This window comes from Clytia hemisphaerica, unplaced genomic scaffold, assembly GCF_902728285.1.
Source record: "Clytia hemisphaerica strain Z4C2 unplaced genomic scaffold, Clytia hemisphaerica genome assembly, whole genome shotgun sequence".
NCBI lineage: Eukaryota > Metazoa > Cnidaria > Hydrozoa > Leptothecata > Clytiidae > Clytia > Clytia hemisphaerica.
Window position 1 is genome coordinate 730,061 of NW_027103627.1, and position 19,634 is coordinate 749,694.

Consider the following 19,634-nt stretch of genomic DNA (forward strand, 5'->3'; position numbering starts at 1 on the left):
TTTGCTTCGCAGTAGAGAGGAAAATGCCCGGTAAAATATAGTAAATCCTTCCTTCAAAAATGTCATTCAAGAAATCTATGTGTAAAATGTCTTTCCCTTTTGTTCGAAAATGAAAGTGAGTAAATAAAAGATGATTAAAAGATTGAAAGAAGAGTTTTTTCTGTTTACACATTTTGGGAATGAACAAAAGAAGAACAGAAGTTTCTGTCGGGTTAACAATAGAATAAAAAAACACAAAAAACTTAAGACGCAGTTTACAAAAGAGTTTCTATAGAGAGATACAGTCCCTTGTTCCCGGGGGGGGTACTACCCTTGTCGACCGACGGGGGTGCTCCGCTGAGGTTCGAAAAATGGACCCTACGTGGGACTCGAAATTTGCGAAAAAAGTGACCCTGAATGGGACTGAAATTCCAAAATTTTCTACTTTTTCCCCAAATTTTCCAAAAAAAGGCACCCTACGAGGGACTGATTTTTCTATTTTGGTGTTTTTGCGACCCTACCTGGGACTCGTGGAGGTTAGAAAAGGTACCCTGACCAGCGGAGCATCCCCGTAACCCATCTTGCCCTAGTACCCCCCCGGGCCCTTGTTTCTCTAATGAAAATAAAAAACTGTCCCTAAAATGGCCCATAATAATGAATGTTCAAAGGACCCTGAAGACAGACGGACAGACAACGTGTGTCTACAGATTCATAAAATAGAACGCCACAAAACACTACCAGTATTGTAGTACAGCAGCAAATACACGATTGTAAGGGTTGCCAGGGTAACCTTATTTAAGTGGAGTACACGTTTTTTTTTTTATAAGAACAAAGTATATAAGAACATAAGGCTTCGATGCCCGAAATATTAAGAACATGTTAAGAACATTTTAAGGCTTTGTGGACTCGAAAACACCCAATTTCTTAGGAAATTGCACAAAAATACTCACAAAATGGTGAAAATAAGAACATTTTAAGAACATTTTTAGGCTTAAAACTCAAAAAGTTTAGAACATCGGAAGGCTTCAAAAATTTTCGACGTTCTAATAAAAAAAAAAACGTGTAGGCTCATTATTTCATCAAACAAATTTGTGACAGCCGAACTCAAACAAACAGATTAAAACACTAATTTGTTGAAATAATAAACAGAAATTAAGTTTAAATAGTTGAAATTGTAATTATTATTAGAGGGGGACTAGCTCAAATGGTAGAGCGCTCGCTTAGCATGCGAGAGGTACCGGGATCAATGCCCGGGTCCTCCAATACCATTTTCATTTCAATACTAAATCAAAACTTATGGACCAGCGACCAGCGAGCATGTAGAGTTATGAGGAGCGAAGAACTAACATTTAAATATAAAAGAATCTTTTCTTTCTTGAGGTCCTTTCAACGCCACACTTATTTGTCAAAACCAAGAACTACTGAGGCTCAAACAAAACATTCAAAAGTTCGTTCGATGAATTGCAGCGACTTCTTTGATTCGAAATCGAACGCAAGGAGGAGAGATATCGTATATTAGCGAGCCAGAAAAATCTTGATTTTTTTTGGATTTATTTTAGCGAATCACGATTTCAAAAAATTTCGCGTGGATAAATTTTAGCGAATACTCGCATTACATTATTGATTGAATTCGTTTTCTAGCATTTCTTTGCACTGAAACTCTTCCTATTGATAAAAATGTATCAAGGCAATATAACCAGAAATTTCGCGTGGATAAATTTTAGCGATCTGGCGATTCGGCGTGTTTTAGCGAGATTTATTTTAGCGAAAATAGGGAAAACTCGCTAAAACGCTAAAATGAGTCTCGCTAAAATTTCTACGATTAAAGTATCCAACCTACACGTGACGTCTTTTGGCCAATGAAATTGTGAGAATCGGGATAGATAATGTCAGCTATCTGCACATTAGCGAGTTTATGTATATTTGCACTTTTGAGGACGGTAAAGCGACTGAAGGATTTGGAATAGACCGCAGTTTTGACCCACAAAATCGAGGACGGTAAAAGTGCTGATATACCGTCGTCCTCATCAGTCAGTCAGGATTTAAACAAATTAGAACCTTACCACCTCCGTTGCAGAAAACACACATACATAAACTCGGTATTATAGGTTTTGTACCCGGGGGGGGGGGGGGTACTAAGGTTGGTGAATGAGGGGTATGTGCGGACGGGACCTCCGAAAACCGACCCTTAGAGAGACCAAATTTTAGTGAAAAAGTGACCCTTAGAGAGACTTTTTCGAAAAATTTTCTCTGATTTTCAAAAATTTCCTACCCTTAGTGAGACTTTTTTGTAATTTTTTCTCTCAAAATCAAATTTTTTTTCTAAAAATCGTGATTTTTCCCACCCTTAGAGAGACTACTTTGAAATTTCCTGATTTTTGTAACCCTTAGAGAGACTTTGAAAGGTGAAAAACCCGACCCTTACCGTCCGCACATACCCAGCACCTATTTTTGCCTAAGTACCCCCCCCCCCCCGGGGTTTTGTACATTGGGGTATACGTGTATATCGCCAATCAACACTGAAGTGCCGTCACTTTTTCCTTCAAATAACGAAACATTGGCAAGAAAAAATAATAAACACCGTCAAACCCATACCATTGAGTTTGAAGTCCGAAGGGCTGGAGTAAGATCTCTAACCTTTCCTAGGCAAGCCATCCAGAAGGCTCCGTAATCATGACGACGAATTGTATTTAGTGGTTTCTTTGCTTTTGAGTAAAAGAGTTAGTGTAAAAACCACGTGCAGGCGTTCTGGATGGAAAATAAGAGTCTCGAGTCTAGTCCTTCGGGATCGGAAGTCAATGACTCGTACACCCTTAGACTAAAGCCGTTCATTATCCGTGTTAGCAATATGGGTGTTATATGATAATAAGATAATTGTTCTGGTATACATAAGGTTCTCTGACATTAAGAGAGCTCAAACCGGACACTCAAACGAAACCTGTGATTGCCTATCAATTAAATACTTGCCCAATCAGCGCAGTATTTCATGTAGATTTCAAAAATCCATTAAAACAAAGTGATACTTTTACGGGCATACCTGGCTGATCGACAAAAAAAACGAACGAATGAACGAACGAACGCAGGTTAATTTATAGAACCAAAAGGTTATGGCCTTTTGAGGATATAACGTTCAGTTTGAGGTCGTTGTTGTTATTTTCTGCCCGCTCAGTTTGATTATTAGCCCAATAGTTTCCCTTGGGCCCGACGCAAAGCGGAAAACTTTACGCTATTACCATTATTATCCATATCAGTTTTTTCTAGCGTCAGCCAAGTCTTTCCGCTTCAATGCAATGACTTTAACAAGTTTTTAGCACCTTCCGAGCGGGCCACAAATGACGTCGCCCAATAAACAAGACGGTTAATGATATTTCAGCCCTCTGAAGCCTGGCGCTTTAGTTTCCTCAGCGCAGGTATGACAATTTCAGTCACAAAACCTTTCAATAGCGAGATAATGTAAATTCGATTTCTAGCGCTACGGCGAATGCAAAGGTTGGTGACATCACGACGGCCCGGGAAAGCAAATTCGACTTATCGGGAAAACTTAGTGTCGACTTTCAATTGACAAATTAATTAATAAATTAATTGACAAAATTTACCTCTGTAGCATCAGCCAGCACGAGGTATTAATCATCAGAAATAACCTCATTGACATAGGCATTTGCCAGTTCAGTGCCAAAATCTCTTCCAGCCATGATAACCTAATTAAAACAATTCAAAGCTTTTAACTTACTGCTTTCAATGTCGAAAGAATAAAGCCTCAAAGAAGAAGCTTTGAGGAATTCTTTATTCTTTTGACATTGGCAACGAAGTAAACAAACCCTAGCACTAGCACTAGAAAAAACACAGACGGCCAAAACAACATCGCACTTGCTCGAGTGCTCAATATCACATTTGGATCGTGCTTTCGAGACGATGTCATTCGCCGTAGCGCTAGAAATCGAATTTACATAATCTCGCTAATACCACCCGCCGATTGAATCTTTAATGGCTTACTTAATGACCGCTGTATGGATAATAATAGGTATTTTTTCTGCGTTTAAAATATTTCTTGCCAGCATCGCTTGTATGTAAGAACAGATAACTTCAACGAAACTTAATTCTATTCTAGGATTGAAATTATTTCCAGCTAGCAAGTAAATACAAATATCTTGCAGAGAAAAGTCAGTTTTATGATCTGCTCTTTTCTCCTCAGAAAGTTATATTTTGCTATATTAATTCTATCCTGGTGAGCCGCAGATTTATAACTAAAAAGTTTTTGCCTTAAAAAAGTGATGGGACCATGACCATGACTCGACGGGGATTGATATCCCCGCGCTCTTTACGATTTGAGATTTGAATTTCATTGTTTTCAAGAAAATTCAGTGGGGATGAAAAAAGGAAAATATTTTGCAGTGAGGATTTGTTTTATCCATGATTATTTTCAGCGGGACAAAAATTGGAGTAGAATTTTCCATTTTCAAGCGATATTATCCCAAATTCTTCCCAGTGAGAGGGGGTCCCGCCGTAAGGGGGTGTTGTGAACGAAAATAAAACTTATCCCTTTTAAAAGGGGTTAGCCCTTTACCCCTGTATTACAGACCAGCTTGGACCCCAGTCCCACTGGAAAATTTGGCAAAAATTTCGTCCCCAGTAGGAAAATACCCTGGAATTTCAGCCCCACTAGAAAATTGACTTTATCTCCAATCGAAATTAAATGTTTAAAATTACACTCCAAAACCATTCCCACTTGATTTTTTATCCTTCGAACAATAGAATTTCTATCCCTATTGGGATTTCAACAGGAATTTTTATTCCCACTGAGGAAGCTCCACCGGGGCTGTGAGATAGGGGTGTTACGGTAAGTGATTTAATTTAAGACCTGCTCAACGCGTTGGGGTTGGGAACAATTCTAATGTTTGACCTCATGAAAAAAATACGTAAGAATACAGGGAATTATGTTGAATTATTCCTTTTTTTAATTGGGAAAAAGGACAACTAAAAGGAGAGCAAACAAATCATATAATCTTTCCCCTACTCGAATAGAAATAATTGGTTTGCTTGAAATCGATATTCCAATAAAGATATTGGGTTTGAAGGAGTTTGAAATACTTTTATCAAATGATCCCATTCATTTATTGAAGGATTTCTTTTTCAAAATAAATTTAGTTGAAACTACTGACTTTCATAAAAAATGAACTCAATATTTAATTGCAAAGTTAGTGTATCTGAATCAATAGAAAAAGGTGTGAAAAAGTCACAATGAAGATTGAACAAATTTTCGTTTTCAAAAATGATAATCTATTGGAAGTCAATATGTGAATTGAAAAACAACTTAGGAATTAGTTTGAAAGTGGCTAAAATTCATTGAAATAGAAAAGCAAAAAAAAGGACAAAAATTTGTAGCCTATATTACTTTGGAATAGTTTCTTTTGAGTCAAACACACGGAGCAAAGGAAAAAAAGAAGAAAATATTGAAAGAGAAATCGAAAAAAATATTTTGAAACAATCAAACGATTCAATAAGTAATTTAACACTTTTCAAAAAATAATATGGAGGCTTTCAAAGGATTAAAAAAATCTTCTTTTCAAAATAAGATACATTTAAACCTTTTCTTTCTTCTTAATATTACACTTTTTTTATAAGAATAAACTATATAAGAACATTAGGCTTCGCTGGCCAAAATGTTAAGAACAGGCTAAGAACATTTTAAAGCTTCGTGGACTCAAAAACACCCTATTTCTTAGGAAAATGGTCAAAATAGGAACATGTTAAGAACATTTTTAGGCTTAAAATTCAAAAACTTAAGAACATCCGAAGGCTTCAAAAATTTTGGATATTCTTATAAAAAAGCAACGTATATTATTGCTCTTTTCATATCCAGCCGAAGACCACTTTTTTGTTATTTTGAAAAAGAAATAGTAATAAAAGAAAAAAATATTGAAAAGTTTCAATTCTTATTGAATAGAGTACACAGTATAAGCTGTTAAACGATGGCATTAAAAATCCGTTTAAAGCTTTTAACTTTCCGGTAGCTTATTTCCCTTCTTATTTTCGCAGCAAAAATGAAAAGGAATATAGTGTAAATTTGTACTTCTAAATCTTTCTTAAAGAATATCGGCTTATCTTAAAAGATCAAGGGTGACAAGAAAAACATAAATGTTTTTTAGAGTATTTTAATATTTATCATACTTTTTTGAAGACGAATTAAAAATAGTAAAAAATTCATTCCTTTGTAAAGGGAACCCAAAAGACCTTTCCTTCAAAAGAAACAAACTAGTACATTATTGGTCTACTTTTCTGAACGTACAACAAGCTGCAGTTAGAAAGTATGGCCGTCGCAATATCCTCGAAATTTCAACTAAATAAAAAATTAAAGAATCATAAATTCCTCGATAAATTCGCGAAATAATTTCACGATTTTTGATTTCTGCTCTTTGAGTTTGCTGCCATTAAGGTGGTAGTCTACCGCCAGATTTCAAAAGTCAAAAAATCACATTTTTTGCAATAACTCAAGAACTTCTTTACATTTCGTAATGAAATTTTCAGGAAAAGTATATCAACTATTAACATTTCTAAAAATAAAAAAAAATTCTAAAAATAACCAAACACGGGGGTAAAATCAGCCAGGGGGTAAAATACTTTATTTTGCTTGTGTCAGGTTTTCTGAATAGTCGGCTTGACCTATGAAGTTAGTTTTTTTTTTAAATGACTAATATTTAGAAAAGGTCTGGAATGAGTGAAAAAAAAAATTGAAATTTTTTTCCAGGGGGTAAGAAACTGAAAAAAAAAACGTTTTTTTGAGATTAAAAATCAGGAAACCAATTTTAAAACTTTTTAATCCATTCATTCAATACACAATCATGTAAGGAAACTTCCCTGAAAATTTCAAGTCTGTAGCTACTCTCAATCCTAAGATATTTCTGACAAGGTGAATGCAAACCCCCGGAAACGCGTTTTGAGAAAATCAAAGAAAAAGACAAAAATGGCTATCATTTTAAGCTGGAAAGCTCTTTTCAAAAAATTTCTTCACTGAATACTCATCAAACCAGTCAGGTTTCATAAGTTAAAGTAAAACATTTCACAAAAATTGATAAATTATCCAAAAATCAACAAAAACATGTTGCGCTAAAGTTACGTAAATATAGTAAACTTTGCGGTAATCTTGCGATAACATCAAATTTGGGTGAAAACAGCCACATAAGTGTGACAAAATGTTCATTGAAATTCCAGCATGACTCTCTATAGACATGGAAACTTTTCTAGTGCATATTTTTATTCACATAGACTTGAATTGACAATGAGCTGGCTTGATCGAAGGCGGCGCCTTTGCTCTTCGGTTACCGCCTAGGCGGTTATGAATGGCTGGTGTCAGATGAGAATGTGTGTCTCCAGAAGTTAGGTCCAGTTCATTATAATGCACATTTCTATCTCTGTTACATCATGTTGTGCTTGGAAATATCTCAGTTACATTCAAATCCACTACAAAACAATATGTGAGCCACCAAAAGCACACTGTCTATGCTCAAAACAAAATGTCGACAACTTAAATGTTTTTCGCAGAAATCCAGCAACACAACCAATGTAGAGCAACTTTATAGATTCTGTAGAGTCCATTCTTCATTTAAATAAATCATTTCAGTCAAAGAGATTAAGTTTTGATCTAAAACTTGCCAAGAAACCTGCAGAATCATGCTTACAGCTTGCTTTTCAGCTGGTTTTGATGTGTTACACTACTGCAGCTACCATCTTTAATTTCAAGGATTACGTAATGCCACGGAAAATAATATTTTGACGCTCGAAAAGGGCGTAAAAAGAGCTTTCTTTTGGCGTATCACATTGCTATGTTTCGGCCGAGATTGAAGAAATAAGTCCTTAGCAACGGGATTTTTTCTGTTGCTAGGGCGATTTTTCAAGCACCCAACAGGATAAAAATGCTCACTGCGGCCTGAATGATAAAGATATAGCTCTGAAATTTTCAGGAGATGTTCAGAAAGACCTAAGGATCTCAAAATACCCAAAAACCAGAATTCGACAATTTTTTCGATGATTTTTTATTTTTGGGTAGACTACCACCTTAAGGTAAGAAGGTAAGTAAATTCAGGAAGATAAACAAAATCATAGACCTTGATCCGAACAAATTGTTATATTTTCATTAAAGTTCTTTTTTTGACAATATACATACCATTTAAAATTAATGATACATTTTCACTTCAAGAATACAAAAACTTATCCATTTCGCATTCACTACTCACTTTCCTTTATGGCCTTTAAAGGAAATTTAATGTTCATTTTCCTTCAAAAATACAAACGATTCATTCTTTAGAAAAATCAATGTCATAATTCTCCGTTAAAGAACATTTTTGAAGACAATTCTTATTTTCCTTCAAAAATACAAAAAATTAATTCTTTCTAAAAATCAATGGCATTCTCCGTTAAAGAAAATTCCTACCTTAAAGTCGATTTCCTTATGTTTAATCACCTTCAAAGCTTCAAAAATACTGGAAATTTGAAATCAATGGCAATTTTCCGTGAAAAAAATGATGCTACAAGAACTTCAAGAACCTTTGAAAATCATCAGCAATTTCTCTAAGAATACAAATACTCATTCCTTTGGAAGGCAATGGTTGCTTTTTTAAAGAATGCAAGAAAATTCTTTGAAAATTGAATGGATATTTTCCTTCAAAAATACAAAAAATCAACCCTTCGAAAGTCAACTGATTTTTTTCTTCAAGAAAGCTAGAAATCAATTCTATTGAAAATAAAATGAAAATTTTGTTTCACAAATAAAAAAATCAACCTTTTGAAAATCGATGGGTATTTTCCTTCAAATATGCAAAAAATTATTCCCTTTTAAAACTATGATTTTCCTTCAAGAATCCAGGGAGTTTGTATTTAAAAAAATCAATGGCCATTTTCCTCATTATTACTCACATTAACATATCTTAAAATTAAGTGATATTTTCCTTACACAATACAAAAAACCCAATACTCATTTTCATAAGAACGCCGTCTGTCGAAATCTAAGGTTATTTTCCTTACCGGTTTTCCTTCAAAAATACAAGACATTTATCTTTAACTCATGGTCACCTTAATTCAAGAGTTAAGGAATCTTTTAATTTGAAAATCAACGGTCATATTCTTTTAGATAGAGAATGAAAGAAATTCATCCTTCTCTCAAACCTTCAAAATCAATAGAAATTTCCCTTCAAAAATACAGTACTAGAAATTCGTTCTTTTAAAAGCAATTGTCGAATTTTCCTCCATGAATACAAGAAACTCATCTCTTTCGAAAGGGTTGATTTAAAAAGCAGGGTAGCCAATTGGGCTAGGTTGTGGGGTAGCCATGTATTTCAATAAACAGAGAAGAAAAAATAAAAACTTTTTAGATGAAAATCCTCATTGGAGCCAAGGGGTAAAATTTGCAAGAAATATTCTAATTATTCATTTATTCATCCATGATGCAGAAGATAATAATATAATATAATCAAAGATTTAACTTAACACATGGTCAGCGCTTGTTTTCTCCACGATTTGAACTTAGACATTTTCTGATGACATATAATTATCAAATGTAATTTCCTTAGAAGGTGCGAATCCCTAGTTGGGGATCCAAAAAATATTCTGTACTTTTCACCATAAAAATGGTCTGGTCTGTAATTTTTCAAAGAGTGAGAGGAAGGAAGAGAAGATGGCGACCGCACTCAATAAACAGAACTAGATTTTAGTACTTTTTACAAAAATGACTACACAGTAACAATTTAAACACGATTTCTTTAAGTAACTGTAGAAAGGTTCTAGTATTGTATTTTCACAATTTTGGGCAAAAAGAGGTAATCTACAACCTATCCTAATTGGCTACCCTATTGGCTACCCTGCTTTATAGACCAACCCTTTCGAAATTGAAGGATATTTTTCTTTGAAAATACATAATTTTATAATATTCGAAATCAATTGGTCAATCTTCTTAAAAAGTAGATCCATTTTAAAATCAAAAACTTTTTTCTTTCAAAACATAAGATTTCTTGGAGAAATGACTATTGGTATTAAAAAAAAGATTTTTAAAGGTTTTCTTTCAGCCATGGATACAACATGGATAACATTTTTTCCTTTGAAAATACAGATGGCTAAAAACTTTGGACCTTTGACTACCCACTTAGTCCGAATGAATTACTGTTTTAGTTCGAAGCTACTTTTACTAGAGAGAGGATAAACTAAAGGTATATTTGGTTCGAGGTATAGATTTTTAAATTTTTCAAGTAGTCACAAAAAAGTGTAAAGTTATAAACCTTGAAAGTTTGAAAGTGAAAGAGTCTTACTTTTTTTTAAAGCTAAAAAAACTGGAACGTGAAACATTTTCTTCAACAAAAATCTTACCAACCTTTATGAATATATGCAGAACCTACTACTAGAGACTAAAAGTTTTAAAAAATACCAAAAAAATCATTTTTTAAACAAAATAATTGAGTTTTTAAACGGAAAAAAAAATCCTGAGAGAAATTAAAAGGGCGTAAGAAAAAAACCATCGAATTTGCAAAAAAAGGCCACTTTCAGAAACAAAGAAAAATGAATAGAAAAACTAAGCAGCGGGTCTAAAAGGTTTTTGTTTAAGAAAATTGGGAAAATGTTTTTTTAATTTCTAGATTGATGCTTAGTCAAACTACAGCCTATAAAATACTCGACTAATTGTTTGGACCAAGCAAAATCCAGGTCGATACCAGCTTAATATTTTTGTATACGTTACCAAGAAGAAGATTTTGAATCTAATGAAGAAATAGCTCAATCCCAAGACTTAAAAACAACTTACTTGTACAAAATCCTAAGTTTAACTTTTCTAATAAAATAAAGAAAAAATGGTATTTTTAAAGTATTTCAAAAAAGAAAATTGAAGAAGGAAGGTAATCCTTAAAAGAAAAGCGAGAATACAAAGAAAGTATTGTGGGAGAAAGCAAGCATTAAAAAATTGCAAAAAAGAAATCGTTTGAAAGTTGAACGGAAGTTGAATGGAGCCGAAACCAGCCGGTTTTTTTTTCTAAAAGAGAAAAGCATGCAATAAGCATACAATAAATTACACAAATATAGGGTGTATAATTAAATATATAATTAACCAATGATCGAATTGACACCTTACAATTGTTTTGATATAAGGGAACCACCTTTCTTTAAACAAAGACGAGATCACGTGCTATTTCAATTCAATTTCTTTTGTTAATTTTTCCATGAAAAGAAATGAAAAACACTTCTCCAGTGCTTATAAGATTAATATAATGCTTGACAGACAAATAAAACAATGAAATAAAAATTTGAGAGGCCAATTATCAAATTTTCTTTGTGATCAATATCATTGTTATATTTAACCATTTTCATTATTATTTATTTGTTTCGAACTCAAACCCCCTGAATCAAATTGATTAGGTCCAGACCTCTTTTTAATAAATAGTTATTTCACTGAAACACAAAAGAAACCATTTTAACTTATTTATTGTTATACAAAACAATAAAATAATGATCGTTTTACTGTTTTATTGTTTCCATTCTTCTCATGAGGGAGGGGGCAAAAGGAAAAATTTGCAATAGTAATAAAATAATATATTTGAAGTATTGAAGAGAGAAATACAGATATACTCAACGAAAGGCATTAAATTAATACTGAATTAATGCAGAATTTTTTCACACATGCTGTAGAGAAGACCTGAATTTTTGAAGATATTTCATTTCACCAAGATTAATTAATCAGAGGTAAAATTATTTTTGAATTTCTTCCATTTTTTCATCAAAATAATTTACTTTTAGGTAGGTATTATATACCTCTTGGGACTATTAGTTAGAGTAATTATTAGAGTTTAGGAGGATTTCACGAAAGTTTTTTCATTTCACGCATTCACGCAAGTTTTTCCAATTCACGCATTCATGCACTTTATTTTCAATTTGCACGCATTCACGCATCCAAAAAATCCCATTCACGCAAACCACTGGGGCTGGCAGGGGGCTCATTTTAGATTAAAAGACGACTTTTGCTGATTGGGACCCAAGGCTGTTTACCATATGGTGATGTATAAAAACCGGAACGCTGTTAGCTAGGGCGGGGATGTAATATGCCACGCTACTTAAATTATTTAAGCGTTTTAGAGAGTTAGAGCTGCGGCTAGATAAACACTTTTAGTTTAACGTTCAAACATTTTTGTAGAAAAGGAAGCACAGTGTTGATCGTGGTGATTTTATAAATTTTCCAATTACTGCAAAAGCAATAATATTTTGGTCGCTACGTATTGAATTTGCGCATAGAATTCAGTATGTAAAATTATGAATTCATGTGTTTTTTTACGATTTTAAATCAGCCGTACGGCGTTTGTCATGGTCATTTCATTTCCGTCGGTGTCTTTTGTAGTCAAAAAATCAATGAAAAACTTAAAATTGTGATACTCCGTGAAAATCCAAAGTAAAAATAGCGCGGTTACGGCTTTTTCAAAGGAGGGCAGAACAAAAGAGGGACGCAGACAAGAGAATTATTCAATTATGTTTAAACAATGTATATGTGACAAACCAATAATCGAATCCATTAATTACTAATAATTATTTCATTCAAAAGAATTTAAATTGGTTAATTTCAATTGCCATTCATTGATTTCATTAAGATAATTAAAAGGTTTTTTTAGATTCTAAAATTGAATAATTAAATAGATATTCTCCCCGGGTCAAGTTTATAATTTTTTTGGAAAATTTTTTTATTGAAAAGATAGCGAAAACAATAATTTCTTTTCAGTCAATTTTTTGTGAAATAATTTGCGAAGGGAATATTTTTTCGTAATATTATACATTTCATAATGAGATCCAATTGATTCGCAAAAAAATTACCTTGGATTCAATATCAAAATCTGGTTTCCGTTTCACAGGGCGTGACCTTTCGAAAATTCTGAAAAACAGAAATTTTTAAAAAATCACAAAAAATTTAAAAATATGAGAATATTCTTTTTATTAAAATTTAAGATAAATTATTAAAAATACATACAAGTCATAAAGAGCAGAATTAAAATTTTTTCAAGTCAAATGTGAAACATTCAATATTGAAGAGTCTTAACTCCCTTTAAAGCAATTATTGATATGCGTAATGTTAAACATCTTTCTAACGGAAACACCCGAAAAAAGCCGGAATTTGACGCCTGTCTGTTACTAAAATAGAAACACGATGGTCAAAACCTGGCTTTTTTCGGGTGCTTCCATTAGAAAATATGATGTTATCTTGACTTGTACATACCAAGAATACCTTCAAATAATTTTGACAAGTAATTTAAGTTAAGAGGACTCAATCTTCTTATAAAACATGCTTTAGATTTTTCTGTATCATACTTTAAGAATATCAAATTCGTCTGAGTTAAATAAAAAAACGCTTAACACGATTTCACGCGATATGCAATGTGTCACACGGAAAAACCACTGATTGCAACAATGCAACATCTTTATATGCTAAATCTGAATGTTAACACATTTAGGACTTTAAAAAAATGAAATTGAAATTTTTTAATCGTTCCTATCCTAAAATTGACTTTTTTAAAAGTCTGTTGGGGAGCCCCTTGCAACGTGTTCCAGAGGGAAAATGGGCGAAGAGAATCAAGTAAATTCTAGCTCCAAATGAATTAAACTAAAATCGGATGGAATTATAAAATGAATACCTTCAATTTCAACTAGTATCAACTTTTAAAGGGATTTTGGTCAATATAGTTACCACAATCTAATAAAAAATCATGACCTTTTACTATCCATTAGACAAGTGTGTGTGTGCGAACTTGTAATAAACTTTATTTTAAGGAGTTCATTCAAGGAGTCCCAGCAGATTGTTGAGAACTGGGACACATGAGCTTTCTCGTATTCGACTTTAAAATCACGAAATAAATTCAAAAGTTAACATTTCCGATTTTGATTCGAATACGCCGAGGTAAACCTTCATTGAGAAATCATTTAACGGTAAGAAATTGGTTTCTCTTTAACTCGAAACTCTATAATTTGAATGTCACCTTAACTCAAACAAGTTTTTTCTGGTCCCTTAACAATGCCTTATAAACCTTACTCCGACCCGTGACTTTTCGAGTTACATTTGTTGATATATTTAACACAAATCTGCCCTTTCAAGTAACAAACCCATATAAACAAGTAGAATTTTCCATAGCTCGAATATATACAATAAAAATATAACGTAAATAACTTGAAAACTTTAAGGCGCGATTTAAAACCGAGTTAAAAACACCAAATAACTCGAAAAGTTAAAAGCTCAAAAACAAAAACTAGACTTATTATTTTGGGATAATCTCTCATGCTATATTCTGTTTAAACTCTACTACCGATAATGCAAAATAAAGTTAGAAAAAAACAACTTTAGGTATCATAAGGTATCATTGAATCAATTTTTCTTAAAAAAAAATAGGGAAAAATTAGTCAATGAGACCATTCGACCTAGAAAAGTGGAGATTCTTATAAAATAATTGTGTAAGAACTATATACGAAAATTTTCTAAATATTCTAAGTTGCAACACCTTGATAGAAATTCTCTACTCAGTGCATTTCGAGTGTGAAAGATATACCGCCAAATCAAGGTGGCATCAGTCATTTCTTAAGTTAATGCAGTTTTTTTCGTTACGATAATACAGGTCTTCAATGTTTTTTGTTTTTTTTTTTCGTTAAAATTGTTTCCTTCTTCAAGCAGAGATTCGAATTTTTTTTTAAGTTATGGCAATAACAACTAGATGACATGATTTTTGCGACGAAAACATTTCAAAACTGCTGTGGCTAACATGACCTGCAGGTACATGACCTGGAAATGACCTCCGTCATTGCCAATTGGCTGTTACCAATTTTGGACGCCTGTTAATCGAGTCTTTCTATAATTTGAATCTCTCCCAGTGTTTGAACAAATTAAAATAATGAAGAATTATTTTTGAAAGCAGTTATGATGCAAACAAAGATTCTTTAAACTGACCAGACTAGCGCATTTGAAAAATTGGAAAAACCTCTACAGACAGCAATATTTTTGAACTATTTCAAAATGATTGAAAAACCTTTCAAACATTTTTTAGAAAATATGACATGGCGGCTTTTAGTACCGTTGGAAAGGTATTTTTATACTTTCTTAACCATTTGGTACAGCGCTTTGTCTTTCAATTAAGTGGTCAGAAGTTATGACTTCATGTTTCCAGTAACTGAAAGGATTTATTGAATCTTGAATATAATTATTTTTTCTTAACCTTACAATATCTACCTTTTTTTCCTTTAGATTTCCTACAAATCTGCTGACATCAATCCAGAAAACACCGTATCAAACGAAGCAAACAACAAGTCAAAAAACAGGTGTTACACTTTGGAAATAACAATATCCACAGATATTTCCGACAAATTTCTCAACAACTATTTCAGAAATCACAAAGGACATCGAATTAAGGAAATAGCGAACAAACGTCTATGAAGCGAGTCCGCTCAAAGAATCTATCAGTGACCAACAAAGCAAGAAGTATGGAGCATACACCACAAGATATGCAAGAACTCAATGAAGAAATGCTTTCTTATAGCATGGAGCATGCACCACATTCACCATCAGGTCATCGGCACCGTCACGGCTCCACCTCGATGACCATGCAAAGTGGCTTTTCAGACGAGAGCGGTGTTGACAAATCGGATAAAATCAAACGCCCTATGAACGCCTTCATGCTTTGGTCGAAACTGAGACGTCGCGAGATTTCCAAAAATGACCCCACCATACATAACGCTCAAATCAGTAAGCTGTTAGGTGAAGAATGGAAGGTCCTATCGACAGAAGACAAGCAACCGTTCCTGAGAGAGTCACAAAAACTGATGGCCAAGCACAAGAAGGAGCACCCCAACTATCGATACAAACCACGCAAAAATAAACAAGAGCGAGGTCATACATCAGGAGGTGGATCATACCATCAGAAAGCTTTCTCCTTACCAAGCCAAGCTAAACCGTATATGAAATACTCTTCATATCACCACCATTACAGACCATCGCAATCACGTTCGATGGTGGATGATCGTAGACCACCGTCACCGCCCACACACCACCCGGTTGTTTATTATCAATACCGTAAATGTCACGTGCCCGGTTGCTACGATTGTGAATATCAACGCGCCTATGAGTCGCACGGTCCAAGTCCGCCATCTTTCTGTTGCCGTGGTAGCGGTTATGAAAAATCGAACACGCATGCGTCGAGACGTTGCATGTGTTGCTCTCCACCACCCTATCACCAACCCGCCTGCATGGGGTGTAACCGCCAAAGCCCACCACCACCCTCCTCAAATCAGCAACGAAATAACAGCTTTACAGTTGAATCTCTCATCAACGATCGAGGCTATAACTCATCTGGTAAATCGACATGCACTAGCTCGTGTTCCAATGGATCGACGTCACCAAGCACCAGCCTAAGGTCGTCAGCAGAGAATGACACAAAGGGATCGGATGGGTCTGGGCCCGAAGAATCTTAACTCTCAACAAACACGAATTAAAAATGACAAAATGTTAATGAGTCTGAAACATTATGAGAAATTTGGGTGTAATTTTTTGTTCTTTTTTATAGCGGTGTATATTATATTAAAAATAATCTAATTTGGTTTTAAGATTGAAATATCAGATGAACGGTGCTTACGTTGCAAATTCATTTGAAAAATTTTAGAAATTCTATGATTTGACAAATATTTACTCAAATTAATACATAATGATTTGGTGAAAAAAGGTGCCGATCATAAAATAAGACGTTTCTGTCTCAATGTGCGGGAGTCATTTGTTTTAGTTTAATAAAAACCGATGATATTGGAGGATAACTTTATCTATTCAGCTTTAAATGGGGATGATGTTGTCATTGGAGACTATTTTTAGCCCAATTTTCCAAATCTAGGAGAGGTCTGGGTCTGTGATACATGGGGTGTAAAATGTAACAGTAATAATAACGTATTACAGGCTGGAAAGAAAATATATCGTCTAATTTATTATTTTTTAAATGATTTTAATTGTACATAATTAACGATAATTTTTTTTAACGAAATCCAGAATCAAAGGAAAACTTTAATTGCTTTACTACTAATAAAGATATCAAGTATGCGTTCTAAAAAACATCCTTTTTTAATACACGTTTCGGTTGTTCTTAACTTTTTTAGTTTTAAGCCTAAAAATGTTCTCAACATGTTCTTATTTTCGCCATTTTTTTGAGTATTTTTGTCCACAAAGCCTTAAAATGTTCTAAACTTGTTCTTAGTATTTTGGCCATCGAAGCCTTATGTTCTTATATAGTTTGTTCTTATAACAAACGTGTAATGCTCAATATTCATAATTTTGAAACCATTGGCCCATTTTTAAGGTTGCGTGTTATCGGAGTTTTATACTTTATCCTGTTTCTTTCTAGGGATTAGTTGGAGTTTTTACAAGCTCTTAATTGATTTGGTTGGTCATTATAACTCCCTTATAACCCGTATAAAAAATTGTTACTTTTTCTAAAGAACGCGTCATCTCCATTAGTTCAAATGACCAATAAGTGAAGTATCTTGTAAAAACTCTAGCTCATCCTCCTTTCTACGATCATTTGATAGAACGCATCAAGGACTTTGCAGTGGGAGAGCCAGTCCGTACCCAGCCTTCGTTTTTGCGGATTGACGGCTCAAATCGAAAAATTTCAGGTTTATACATAACGGTGGTTGAACACGGGATGCCACACATCAAAGGCCGACTACCATTCCTCACCGATAGGAAATTGTCCCCACTCCCTGTAGAACTTTATTTAACGTTGGCGGCCGCCAATCTGCACCATCGGGATGTCAAATTTTCCAGCCGCCCCCCTACCCCGTTACTTTATTGGAAACCTAAGAGTAACTCTACGTGAAAGAAGTCAGGATTAGTTAAGGACTGATACACATAGTGAGGTCTGTTAGCACATAAGAACGTAAAAATACTTGGATGGTGATAAAAGCATGAAATTTGGCACAGATGATCCTTAGAGGGTCTAAAACTTAATTTTAAGCAGTAACACCAAATTTTCCCACCTGGCCACCTGCCAGATGACGTCATCAGGTGGCTGGGCAAAAATTTATTTTTTTGAAAATATTCAAAATCTGATGGTTTCAGCGGAAAGAGCATGAAATGCTGATGAAAATTAAGGTATAAAACATGCCTTGAAAATCTTCCTATCAAAAGTTGTGGAGGTTGAAAGTTTTGTGATGACGTCGTCACAAGCTTTTTGAGGCAAAGTATTTTTGTGCTATAACAGACCTCACTAACAATACGAATAAAGATCAAAGAGAATAATAATATAACTTTACCACATCCCAACTCATCGGCTTCCCATATATGAGCATTGCCCATTTTAGAATTCAGAGCAATAGGCAATTCTAATCAAGATTAAAAAGAATAAAGAGAATATTTAATAATCTACATATTTCATATGCACATGCTTACGATTATCGTAGCGTAGTACAATCTCTACGGCAATGAATTTTGAAATTAGCCGTAGATATCGGGTTTGTGTACAATAATCATAAACTCTTCGTCCTACTGCTAAATCCTCCTGGACTTTAAATCACGGCGCATCACCAAGTTCAATCTAACCAGATTGTACTGTACCAAACTCTTCTTCACGGAAATAACACGGGTAGACTCAAAAAGTAGAACTCGCCCTCGAGCGTTTGGGGTTTTACAGGCTACGTTCAATCTCTATCAGGTCTTTTTGTTGGAGTTTTGGGTATTAAACAAGTTGTACACGTTTTTTATAAGAGCAAACTATATAAGAACATAAGACTTTGATAGCCAAAATGCCAAGAACAAGTTAAGAACATTTTAAGGCTTTGTAGACTCGAAAACACCCGAATCTTTAGAAAAATTGGTCAAAATATTCACAAAATGGAGAAAGAAATAACATTTTAAAAACATTTTTAGGCTTAAAACTCAAAAAGCTAAGAACATCCGAAGGTTTCAAAAATTTTGGATGTTCTTACTAAAAAAAAGTGTATGTCGACGATTACAGTTCGTTTCTAAGGGGCCACTCACATATCGATGTTTCCCACGACTAATGTCAACTTGACACGAGGGGCTAGGGAGGGAGTCAGAGCCAGTGACACTGACAAAATTAATCAAAACATCGATTTTCGGGGCTGGTTCAATTCCAACTTTCTAACAGGTTAGCCAGATATTTCGTTATTTTGTTTAACTACTCTCGCTATGCATAGTTTCTCGTCTATTTTTCATGGTTTTTACACAAAAAATTGGTCTCAACATGAACATATAAACAACTGGATGACTATCTTCCATTGTGTCTTTGAAGCGAGCTTCGTTGCTGCCTGTATTTCAAAATTGGTATAAAAAATCCGACAATATTCCGTCACAATTTCATTTCTTTGAATTACTCAGGTAAAAGGATTGATAGAGCTCGAACGAACGAACGGATGATATCGTCTGCTAACCCACTCCATGTGTAACACGTATTGGAAAAATGTTAATGACACAAACAGTTCAATAACAAGGAAGTTGTAGAAAAAGGTTTTCTACCAAAAAAAATCTGAGAAATTAATTAAACCTCGTGGAATACCTTGCTTGACAACCGACCGCACTAAATTTGACCAAAACTATCGATGCCTTTACACGTTTTTTTTTCAAGAACATCCAAAATTTTAAAGCATTTGGATGTTCTTAA

The 19,634-nt window shown here is 34.0% G+C and overlaps 1 protein-coding gene and 1 non-coding gene across 3 annotated transcripts; both read left to right on the forward strand.

Moving 5' to 3' along the window:
* Positions 1-1,168: 1,168 nt before the first annotated feature.
* Trnaa-agc (transfer RNA alanine (anticodon AGC)) lies at positions 1,169-1,241 on the forward strand. The gene has a single exon. It is a non-coding gene; the product is annotated as a tRNA-Ala (tRNA).
* A 10,329-nt stretch (positions 1,242-11,570) lies between these two features.
* LOC136802497 (uncharacterized) lies at positions 11,571-17,070 on the forward strand. 2 transcript variants are annotated; one of them, XM_067059227.1, is made up of 3 exons: positions 11,575-11,694; positions 14,675-14,752; positions 15,221-17,070. In XM_067059227.1, exon 3 carries the CDS (start codon positions 15,406-15,408, stop codon positions 16,441-16,443), a length of 1,038 nt encoding a protein of 345 aa, XP_066915328.1. In that variant the 5' UTR covers positions 11,575-11,694; positions 14,675-14,752; positions 15,221-15,405; the 3' UTR covers positions 16,444-17,070. The 2 variants fall into 2 exon arrangements, with proteins under 2 accessions (XP_066915327.1, XP_066915328.1); XM_067059226.1 differs by lacking the exon at positions 14,675-14,752 and having other exon boundaries at positions 11,571-11,694.
* The last annotated feature ends 2,564 nt before the right edge of the window (positions 17,071-19,634 follow it).